An 11,844-nucleotide genomic window follows, 5' to 3' on the forward strand; every position below is an offset into this window, starting at 1 on the left:
ACTAAATGTTAATATAAAACCAACTGAATGATAAAAGATTTAAAAAAATTAAACACTCTTTGTGCACTTACATTCATTCTTGTAGATGAATAGATAGATTATTTATTTAATTTAAAATTTCTATTGGCATTTTACCCTTACATTAGATTAAATTTTAATTGTATTATTATTTGTCTTAAACCACCTGATAAACATCTGAATGGCTGGAGGTGTGTAATACATACCACAAAGAAATGTATGGCACAGCCATAAATATTTGATCATGCAGCCTTGTTGAGGTATTTTGCATTGTTAGCCACGTGACAAAACTTTTGGATTTCTTGCAAGTTGCAACATTGTGCTCAGATTTTCTACAACTATATTTTGTTTAAACCTTGTTTGTCTTATTCAGAACTTGAATGCACAGTGTGGTCAAGGTCTGTGGAGCGAATCATTGCTGTGTGGTGACCTCCGTGGCTCCAGCCACCCAGATTTCCATGGCAGAGCAAGGGCACAGGCCACGGAGGTGTGCTTTGTATCCGGACGCAGGGAATTCCCACTGCTGACTGTTTGTATGGAGAGACAACAGCAACCACAAAAACACTCTGGGCGTCCCCTTCTTAGACCTGAGAGACAGAGACTGTATGGAGAGATGGAATGTGTACGCTTGAAAACAACCACATCAAATCTGTGCATGTAATGTAAAGATAATGTTTCTTTTCAACATTATTAAGAGCAGATGTGCCTTTCTTGCAGTACTTACAATAGTAAGTATTTGAATAGCAAATGAATCACTGTTTGTATTTGCTGCGAGCTTTACTGCAACAATTACCATTGACATTCATTATATTATATGGCACTGTGGACCTTGAATAATAACTACTTAACAAAATGTTGATTACGAAGTAAAGATCCTACCAAAAATGTTTTGTTTTTTTTGGTAGGATCTTTACTTCATAAGTTGTCTCTTAAGCATCAAATCAGCATAAAAGAATGATTTCTGAAGCATCGTGTAATGCTGATGCTGAAAATTTCAGCTTTGCATCACATGAATAAATTACATTTTAAATTATATTTCGTTAGAAAACAGTCATTTTAAATTGTACAAATATTTTACAGTTTTCCTGTTTTTGGTCAAATAAATAAGAGACTTTTTAAAAACCATACCAACCCCAAAATTTTCAACAGTAGTGTGATTTAGAGACAGCTAAATACCTTCTAAATACCTTTTCCAAAGCAGTTGGGTAGCTGATCATCTGAACTCATTGTGCTAAAATGCCTTCGATGCACTAACAGTTGGGAACGTGAGTTATTTCTCCCTGAAAATGAATGTGACATAACTGACAGACAGGTATTTTGTATGCTTTCCATCCTCTTGGCCCCTGCTGTGACCCGTTTTCTGCCGCGAGGTGCACGTCTGACGGACAGACGGATTCAGGGCAGTGACGTATCAGTATCAGTATGAAAACATCCCGGTGTGAGTCCAGACAGCCTGCTTTCCTTCACTGCACACACTATCAGACACACTTCACAGACACATTTGTTGTTAACTTTTGCTACACTCTAACTAAAGTTAAAACAACCTCTTTATTCTAAAGAAAAATAGTCAAATAGAATTTAAAAGTCAAATTTGCATTGTCTTAATTTCTGTATTTCACAGGTTATTCTAATGATTTAGGCAAATACAAACAAACAAATTAACTTATGATTCATTTTGCCTCTTCTTTTTGCTATTTTTACGACCCATATCTTTTAAAGTCTTGCAAAAAGTCTCAGTTTGATTTTTGTGTCAAGTTGTCAGACAAAACAGCATTTCTTACGGTCCTCTTCAAGTCATGTGGCAGTCACACTGACATTTTAAAACTATATTTAAGTACATCTTTTTTTTCTAGGGTTGATGTTATATCACTCTCCCCGTCAGCGTTCGGGAAAAAGTCATTGTTGCATTTTAAATATTATGGAACAAGCTGCTGTGTTTGTCTTACGATCACATATTACTTTATTTCAGAGCCTGAGGTCGTTCAAGGAGCTGATGGTTGCCACAGTAATGAGTGATGTCATGTGTTCTTAACGTTTCATTACATCTCTACTCAAGTCAAGTGTTTAGGCTCCCAAACTAATTACCATGGTAAATGGTAACAAAAAATTGATTCATGTTAGCCTATGTTGTGTCTAACAGTGAAAAAGCCAAGAAATTATAAAATATGTTTTTTTTCCAATGGATGCATGTCATTAAAAAAAAATCAAATAAATGTCCTAATTATGATTTCCAAAGTCCTCAGTGCACTGGAACTACTTAGGAAATTTTGAAAGCATAATACAACAAAGCTGAAATAAGATGTTAATAAATAAACGTTAAACATTTACAAAATGTTCTGTTTAATAATTAATCCACTATTGATGTGAGGGATCTAGTGTGAACGTACTTGATTTTTATAGAGAATTCTAGTGATCTCTATGGATGGAGGTCTATTTTAAATTATAATTTAACCACCTGACTGATTCTAATAACATGATTAGTAAATAAATAAATAAAGTCTTTGCACCACTGAATCATTGCAGGTGTGTTGGACATAATACAAAGAAAATTCATCACCCTGCTGTAGCTTGCTATAGAAATGTAATCATTATTGGCACAGCAATATTTATTTTGCTCATGCAGCCATCTTGAGGGTTTTCATATTGTGTCTGTGTCTGAAGAAGGCACGTTTCTTTTTCAGTATTGTATTTCTTGCAAGCTGCGACAGTGTGCTGAAATATTCTAAACTATATTTTCATTTGGGCTTGCTTGTTTTAATTTAACTTGCATAAGGTTTTTTTATTCTATTTTCTTTTTTTTTTTACAGAGAAACCTGGTGATTTCATTGGATGGAGTTCTATCTGAGTGACATTCAGTTGGTTAACACATTAACTACTTATAGTATTTCTCAATAGCACTTGCTGGGTTTCATATAGAAGCAGCTTCAAATGTTTCGTATTTTCACAAGGGTGCTCAGAATAGCTTGAAAACCCTCTAAATTGCCCCAATAAAAGCCGCTGTTTAGTGTTTTTACATAAATCGGGTTGAGTGCATGAGAAGCCAAAGGGGTAGAGGTCAAGTCATTAGGCCTTAATGTCACAAAAAGAGCAGATGACTATAACAGCATTTTTCAGTGAACCTCTTCTGAAAGACAGTGGAAAGATGAAATGATTGATGACCCGTATGTTTCTGACTAAATCATTTCTGGTAACATTATGCATTTATTTGTGTTTTTATTCTGTCATTTCTGCCAGAACATTCTGTGGTGTGATGCTGATGTTTTGGTGTCATAAGATAATAGCGGTAAGATAATACATCTCTGTTCTTTCTGGCTGTCCTCTTATGTAGGAAAGTTGAGCACAACGGAAGTGAAGCCAGAGCAACAGCTGTCTATATTGTGTCTGAAATGACATGTTGATGGGTTACTGTGATCTGAGATTGGCTCAGTGGTATGAACTTAAACCCAAAGGCTCAAAAGTTTGGAGTCATGTTTTTGAAAGTCTCTTTTAAGCTCACCAAGGCTGCTTTTTTAAACTAAAAGTACAGTAAAAATAGTAATATATGTAGTTCATTCCTGTGATGCAAAGCAGAATTTTCAGCATCTTTACTCCAGTCTTTAGTGTCTTGACCGTTTCTTGTCTTTTGGTATTAATTATGATATTTCAGGTGGGGAAATCTATGGATCTTTTTTCAGCAGTGATTTGTCTGTCTGGATTCTTTCAAATTATAAATGAGAATACTTCTATTAAACCTACAGCTGACTTTTATACATCAAGCTTATAAACATATAAACACATGTTATACCTTGATGTCAGATCAAAGGTCTTGTTCTTTAATATTCAAAAGTTTATACGATTTTAAAAGGCTTTTGAAAGAAGTATAAAAACAGTAAAAACTGTAAAATTTAAAATTGTAATTTATTCTTCTGATGCAAAGCTGATTTTAATCAGCATCATTACTCCAGTCTTCAGTGTCACATGATCCGTGAGATATCATTGTAATATGCCGATTTGCTGCTCAAGAAACATTTCTTATTATCAATCCTGAACAGTTAATATGTTTGTGGAAAAAGGTGACTTTTTTAGTTTTTTTGTTTTTTTGTTGATGAATACAAAGTTTAAAGGAACAGCATTTATTTCAAATGAAAATACAGCTTGACGTTTCTCTCCAAAACAGCCGAGCTCCTGGAGGTGTTCTGTGGGCGGATCTGAAGAGTCATGAGCATGCAAAGCTTTTGCAAGCTGTGACACTGATATACATAAAACAGGAACAAAAACTTTGACTTAAATTAACTGGCTAACGAATGAGGCATGTTCTGGGAGAAATGCCCATACAAGGAATTCCGCCCTTTATGATGTCATACTCAAAAAAACAATTCACAAATCTTATACGAACCTTGAAGGAGGGTATTTGTCACAGAAATACTGTATCATACCTCTAATTCGTTTTTTTGAGACCCAACTGTGTAAATAAGTCAGAATGCATGAAATAGCATTAGACCTCCCATTTAAAGAATGCAAAACAACAACAACAAAGGTACTGGTAGTGGAAAGTTTTTTTTTTTTTTTTTTCATATTACAGCAGATCTGAACTCATTTGCACAGCTCTTACATTGTTGGAGTCATAAAATTACTTTTCCTGACCGCATTTCAACAGGAATTTTCCAGAACTGTATCCTTCTAATGGAAGATAAGGTTTGGTGTTGGCATTCCTTTTCATGACCAGACATTAACTCCCTAAACAGAGATGGTTCAGCCAAAGGAGACATTTCCAATCACCTGGGAAAAAAGGTAAAAGGTGTTATCTGTTATGTGGCAGGCAGCAGGGGACCCTAGAGTACCCAGAGGCCTTTGTGTTTCATGCCAGGATGCTTTGATGATACTTTGATGATGCAGCATGCTGGAATGCACTCGGAGCACTTTTCTATTTCCAGTATGTTAGCATGTGGGTTTTGCCTACAGCTCCTATATATGCTTTTTTATCTTTTGGGTGGTTAAATGTCAAGTGCAAGGGAATATAGTATTGTCTGAAAGACTAGATGAGTTCATGAGCGCAGTCCATTCGCACGCACCCTTGTTTTTTTTTGTTTTTTTTGTATTGCAGAATATTACTCAAAACACTTGTGTGACATATTCTGTTACAAGATGTTTTTAGTAATGAACTTGTGATATATATTTAAAGTCTTTACCGTCTTTTCTTATCAGTTTTATGCCAGTTTTTGTGAACTGAAAGCTGTAGGTTTATGCTTGTTTTTCCACCATATGCAGGTGAAACATGATACGTACAACATTTTATTCTGGTAAAATAGGCAGTGTAACTTTCATTTTCTGCTTTTGGGTAAAAATGCATGATGTTATCCTTATCTGGCACTGTCAACAGGCTCTGTAAGATGGGATCTGATCTGAAAATCAGTGCTGTTATGCATGTTATATCAAGTCTACTTGGCGCTATATGATTTTTATTTCTGTTTGGGATATAATGCCAATACTAGATAAGTGACTTAATCATGTTGAATTAGTATGCAAGAAGCTTTTAATGGAAATTTGTAAGTCAAAATGGCAACTTTACTATTTAGTCATTTGCTTAAAACAGTTTGTACAATATCATGATTATTCTCGGGTATCTCTGATGTGACAATGTGCAGAAATAGCTAGTCTCTTCATCTCTCAGTATCTTTTAGAGAACCGCACATATACAGTATTGTGTCAAAAAGTTTACAAACTGCTCAGGCAGATAATTTTGTCAGTGCTTTTCTAAAATCTTGATAGAGAAAAATCCATTATGTACTGTAAATAGTCAAAAATCTAGCTTCTGAGACTACATCTTATTTATAGAAGTCCTCATGGCTTGAAATGTTCAAGATGTCTATTGTGCTAAATGTTGATATTAGAGAAGCACAGTAAGCAAAATGCATAGATCGGAGCTAAGTAGACATTTGCAAATTGCTGTGTGTCAAAAAAGAATTCTGAGAATGTTTTGGGGATCTTCCGTAATAGTTTCAGAGGTTGTTTTGTTGCTGATGGAGATGACCGGAGGCATAGAGGGTGTGTGTGTGTGTGTGTCGGAGTTGTGTTACGACAGAGAAAGTTGGATTAGAGTGAAACGACTGTGCACTGAATGAAGTCTGGACTGGCTGACGTAAATGGCCCTGTGACATAAAAGCCCTGTTTCAAAAATCAAAGCCAAATTCTGGGGTCATTCAAAATAAATAAATATTAATGCTGTTATTTTGTACTTTGTATTTATCAGTGAATCCTAAAACAAAATATAAAATATTTAGCTGCACAAATTTTTCAACATTGATATATATTTTTAAGAACAATAATAATAAAAAAAATACTTAGAATCAGTTATGGTGCTGAAAATCCAGCTTTGCATTGAAGAAATAAAATTAATTTTTTCAATATATTCAAATAGAAAACAATTAAATTGTAATAATATTTTACAGTATCGCTGTTTTGATTAAACAAATCCATGCAGCCTTGGTGAGCATAAAATCCTAACAGTTTTGCTTGCTATAGTTTGACATAAACATTTTTAAACTAATAATCTGGCTTTTAATAGCATAAAAGTACATGTCAAACATAAATAAAATAATTATATTTTCATTGCTGAATGAAACTGTCATCTCTCACCTTCTCTACCATCTCGAAAGAATTTGCTCACTGAGTTTGTTTGCACTGCATTCTGGAAAAGCCAAATTCATAAAGAATACATGAAGAGCTGCTGGAAAATTTGACCCAAGCAGTGCATCAAGGCACGGTTTTCTTTATTCCAAGTTAGCGTTGCTATGCTGCCTACAAAGGTTTTGCAACAGAGCCAATGTGTCATCACTCTCCACCACGTGGATGGACAACCGCAGACTGAATAAGTGGAATTTGCACTCCTATGACACATTTATTTATCAGGGAGGATCTCTGGCCCATCTGAAGAATAATTATACTTTTTATGACTGTAAAAGATTGCTTAAATCATTTAAAACAGTGATCAGCACCCATTCAATGAGCCCTGATCCCATCAATCAGCCCTCACAACGACCGCCTCATTCGCAGATGATGAGTGAAGGGTTTAAGCTGAAACAGTCATCAGCCTGAACTCAAAATCACAGTCCCAGGATGCCCTTGGAATGAAGTCCACATTTGCGTAAATGTTTTGTGTTATTATATGGCATAGCGTATGCGTGTAAGGTGAATCCATTGTTTGCGTGTGTGTGAAGGTAACTGAGGGCGGTGACCCCGGCAGCACGCGGAGACGTCAGAAGCCCGAGGCGTGTCCGCCCCTCCCTGAGACTCTTCCATTGTTTGCTCAATGCCTGTCAGTTCAAGGAGATTCCTTGTGCCATAATGGGCTATTATGTGTGCTCATGCTCTATTCAAGCCCTAATGACTTATGCCAGTTTTTCCCGGCCCCTGGAGACCCTCATGCGAAAAGTGCGCAGCTCAGGAGGAGAGGCAGCCTTTGTGCTCGACTTTTACAGGTCGATCCAAGAATATTTCTCTCTCTCTCTTTCTTCTCTCTTCTACACATATGGACAAAGACAGGCTAAAATTCACCAATCAAAAGGATCTATTGGAAATTCCCTGCAGGGTGTATTTTCTTATGTGTCTTTTCTAAAGCTCCTGTAATGCAGGAATGCAGTGTGGGTGGAGTCTTATTGATTCTTTAATAAAAAGTAAGGATCTAATAAATAGATGGGTTTGTACGTGTAAATTAAAAGCAAGTTTAATTAATTGCATATTAGTGGATTTAACAATCCATAGAGGTAGTATATTATTTATATATACATTTTAGAATATTTTTTAAATTATATAATAGTTTTTAATATAAATAAATATATAATAAATTATTTTTCTTTTATTTATTTATTTAATCAATTTTATTTTTCTTTAATCGATTTTTTTTTTTATGCAGTTATTTGACAGGCTATTAGTCAAAGCTGAAGTTCAGACCAAAACATCCAAGACCCAAATCTGCCAAGACCTCACAGATAGATCCAGACAAAGACCTTTCTGTCCAAAGACAAAGCTGTCAGTCAATTATGATTAACCTTATTTTTAATGCTTCCAGTTTTTTTATGCTTTTTTTTAAGTGCTGTTTCAAAGTTTGAAGAACTTTTTACTTTTTTTTTTTTTTTTTTCATTTTTCCAATTTGTAAAAAAAAATATTTCAGCTTTTCTGTTTAAATTAAATTGAAAATTGTTTCAAAGTAAATTTTTATTTTAACAGTTTAGGTCTAATCTTTTGGTTTACATACTTAGGGGTCGTTTTCTGTTTTTGAGTTTTGGCATGGTTTAATGTCCCTTTAAGATTATGCTAATTGATTTGGTTCATAACTGTCTACTGGATGATGTCTAGTTTGCTACATCCAGTTTGCTTCACCTTTCATCTCTCACATCACATCACAATAATCTGACCTGTGTTCATTGAAAGCCTGCTTTCTGCACCTGGTTAAACTCTATTGTTGGTTGTAAGGCTTTCAGTGGAGTACGTCTTTCCAGGTCTTAAAGACCACATTAAAACTAATGCGCACAGATTTTCAGCTGTTTTATCCCTTTAATGTTACCTGTTTTTTGTTCCACTCATGCATGATTGTTTATGTGTTTGAAAATGCTTGTTTATGCTTTGTGAAGCGTCCTTAGGCTCTTAAAAAAAAAAAAGAAGAAGAAAAAAAAACGTTAGTGAAATTGTTTACTGTTTGTCTTTTATCTGTAACATTTGCATAATTTTAAAATCAGCACAGAGACTGGTTACAGAAATATGGTGACATGGTGAGACATGGTACTTTTATAGTATATGTATCTATCTATCTATCTATCTATCTATCTATCTATCTATCTATCTATATAGATAGATAGATAGATAGATAGATAGATAGATAGATAGATAGATAGATAGATAGATAGATTCAAACACACACACACTCACACATTGCAGTTGGGGCACATGATTCTGTTCTATTAAATGTAAATACAGTTGGAGCAAACATAATTACGCATTTCAGTGGGACATAAAATAATACGCAGAAAAATTCAGAAGCAGCTGAAGTTGTTTAAATAATGCAAAATATTTATTATTGCCTAAAAAAGTTAACCACATTAATGGCAATTAAATGCTATCATTTCATAGAAATAACATTGAGAAGAGTCTTATTAGCCAATATGGCTAAAGATAAATATTTAACATAAATGTGAAAAATAGCAATTCCACTGAAGCACTGACGCAGTTACAGAGCTTCATTGTTTTACAGTGAATAAAGTGAATGAGTCCAGTAACAAGATCCAAGAAAGAGTCTTTGGCTTGTTGTGGCTTGATGTTCAGTGTCCTCTGATGTGTTTCTGGAGTCCCTGATTCCACAGTTTCATTTAGTTACAGCATATTCCTCATGTGCAACAAATATCTTCAATGCTAGTCATTATTTGCAATCAGTTTAATTTAAACATCCCACTTGGCTTCTTCGTCTAGTTATCCCATGCACCAGAAGGTCTAGTTCAGAAACATTTAGTGTTGATAGAGGTTAGTCTTTAGGTTTGGTTTGTTTCAGTCAACATCTTCCTCGGTTTTTCATCCCCCTGAGCTCCACAATGCCACATTGATACTGACTCACTTCTAAGGTGGAGCCCACATGACAAACACCACAGTCCAAGACGCTTGCATCAGTAGGTATTCCAACACACCTGATGACACCCCATGGCATGAAAGCACAAGACGTGTGCGATAAATGAGCAGAGAGGAGCTTCTTATCCAGGTAAGTCCTGTGGTGGATCAGCAAAGATGAGCCTGGTCTCTATGAAGCAGCGTTTTCAGACGTCCACGCTCGTGTCCTGTGGTGCCGCCTCACTCCCCATTTCTCCAGGAGAAGATTGATCCTCTTGATGGCCCTCACCCTGGAGAGGATGTCACCACTCTGTTTTGTGTTTTTCACCCTATAGAAAAACAAAGCAATGAGGTCGATATCAAGACCAGATTTACCTGTCAAGTACTAATACAACTTAAATCAGACGCTCAGAGATATTGAGAATTAAAAGTTCAATATAGATGCATCAGCCAGAAATGTACAATTTTACGGTACGTCTATAGTATTTACTATATCTATATATGTACATCTATATATGTATATTTGTATAAATATATATCTTGTATATTTATTGCATTCATGGTTTTAAATAAATAAATAAAAAATAGTTTAAGACTCAGATTTTCATTGTATCCATAAGATAAACATTGAAAGCAAAATCCACTTTAATCAAAATGTAGTCTTCAAAAAAAAAAAATATTTTCTTTCAAAGCTAGTTTACATTAATGACACAAGAGATATCAATCTTACAGAGGCTTGCAATTAAAGCAGCCAAATTATTTCTTAAATGTATGTTATAATGCAAATGTGCTGCTTTACATTTTTAATCTGTGTGGTTTGTCTTACCGTCTAATCGTTGTCTGTTTGTCTGCCAGCTTGTGTTTGCATTGCTTCTCGGCACAATCTTGGCCCTGGGCGGCATGCATTGCCTTGTCTGACGCTGCTTTATGCCTAAAAAAGAAAGTTCACACGAGACATGAGGAGTCAATTCCTGAACACGTTTGATAAAAGTCCACAAATAGAACTGAAACCTGTTTTTGCAAGTTTGTCAAGTCATGCAATGAAAGCAATTATGCCTTTAGATTATTATAAGGTTCCCACACACAGCTCGTGCTCGGGAAAACAAGACTGTGTCCCAAATATTTTTTAACCAGTAAGTCCTGTGACCCTGAAATTGGTTTTAAGATTAAAACTATCAGGGTTTAACTACGACATTGTTCACATTTTTAGCATGTGTACTTACTTTAAGGAATTGTCCAGCTGACAAAATGATGAGCATGTTTTGTCTTGACTATCTGCACATTTGCAGCGTGACTTGGGCACAACAGGTTCTGTTACTGAGCGCTTCTTACGTGGAGCGTTTCCAAGTCCATATGACACTGTTCGCCTGGGGGAAAGAAAAAATAATTAGAAGACAATGTTAGTCATTCCATTATTTAATAATTATTTACAGATATATACATTTTTTTTTGTACATTTAAAGACATTAAATATAATGTTTGTCATGACTTACTCTGGTGTGTTGACCCATATTATGTCCAGGTGGCAAAAGTAGACACACTCTTTATCCATAAAACTTGCGCAGGAACATCTCTTAGTCCTGGAGTGTCGCACAGAGATTGCTGTGGCTTGTGCTGTGCCAAGACCCAAAGATGCTGGAGCAGCTAAAATCATAAAATGATGTTGAATTCATAAGGTTTTGCTACATAAAGAATTCTACCTACAAACACACACTGTGATTTTTACACTCTTAAGTTGCAAAACTGTGTTTGATGGACTGGAAAAACTGGAATTTGTCACACTCAATTGAAAATGACAGTAATGCTCATCTTATAGATATATAAGAAAAGGCACTAAAATAATCTCTAACAAATTATATTGGATATGAATATACTTAAAATAAGTACATACCCAAATCAAAAATTCCAGATGACAGCATGTACAACACTGGAAAAATAATCCTCAAATCCATTTTATTTAAGCTTATGCAAGTCCCTGATGTAGCACAAATGGTGATAATCCAATAAATTCGCAAACAGCTAAAAGGGTTGAGTTTTGCTCTATAAAGCTGCAGTCTTAATGCACTTATGCATCTTTCAGTAGTCTCGAGCACACCCCTGTACAGAAGCGCTTATATACGCGCGCTCTCCTCCTCCCGCCCGCTCGCTCGCTCACGCGCACACAATGCTCTTTGACAATAGTCACCGACAAGCAACGTGTGGAGCGAGATAAGAACTTTGTATTCCTGAGATTCCAGCGGGATGAAGACGCC

General features: G+C 35.5%; 1 protein-coding gene across 1 annotated transcript; it reads right to left on the minus strand.

Moving 5' to 3' along the window:
• Positions 1 to 9,045: 9,045 nt before the first annotated feature.
• On the minus strand, positions 9,046 to 11,844 carry LOC113062581 (endothelin-1-like). Its single transcript, XM_026232515.1, has 5 exons — positions 11,484 to 11,844; positions 11,086 to 11,236; positions 10,816 to 10,959; positions 10,419 to 10,523; positions 9,046 to 9,921 (listed from the first exon to the last, which is right to left on the minus strand). Exons 1-5 carry the CDS (start codon positions 11,542 to 11,544, stop codon positions 9,783 to 9,785), a joined length of 600 nt encoding a protein of 199 aa, XP_026088300.1. The 5' UTR covers positions 11,545 to 11,844; the 3' UTR covers positions 9,046 to 9,782.

The sequence above is a fragment of the Carassius auratus genome, chromosome 44, assembly GCF_003368295.1.
Source record: "Carassius auratus strain Wakin chromosome 44, ASM336829v1, whole genome shotgun sequence".
Lineage (NCBI taxonomy): Eukaryota > Metazoa > Chordata > Actinopteri > Cypriniformes > Cyprinidae > Carassius > Carassius auratus.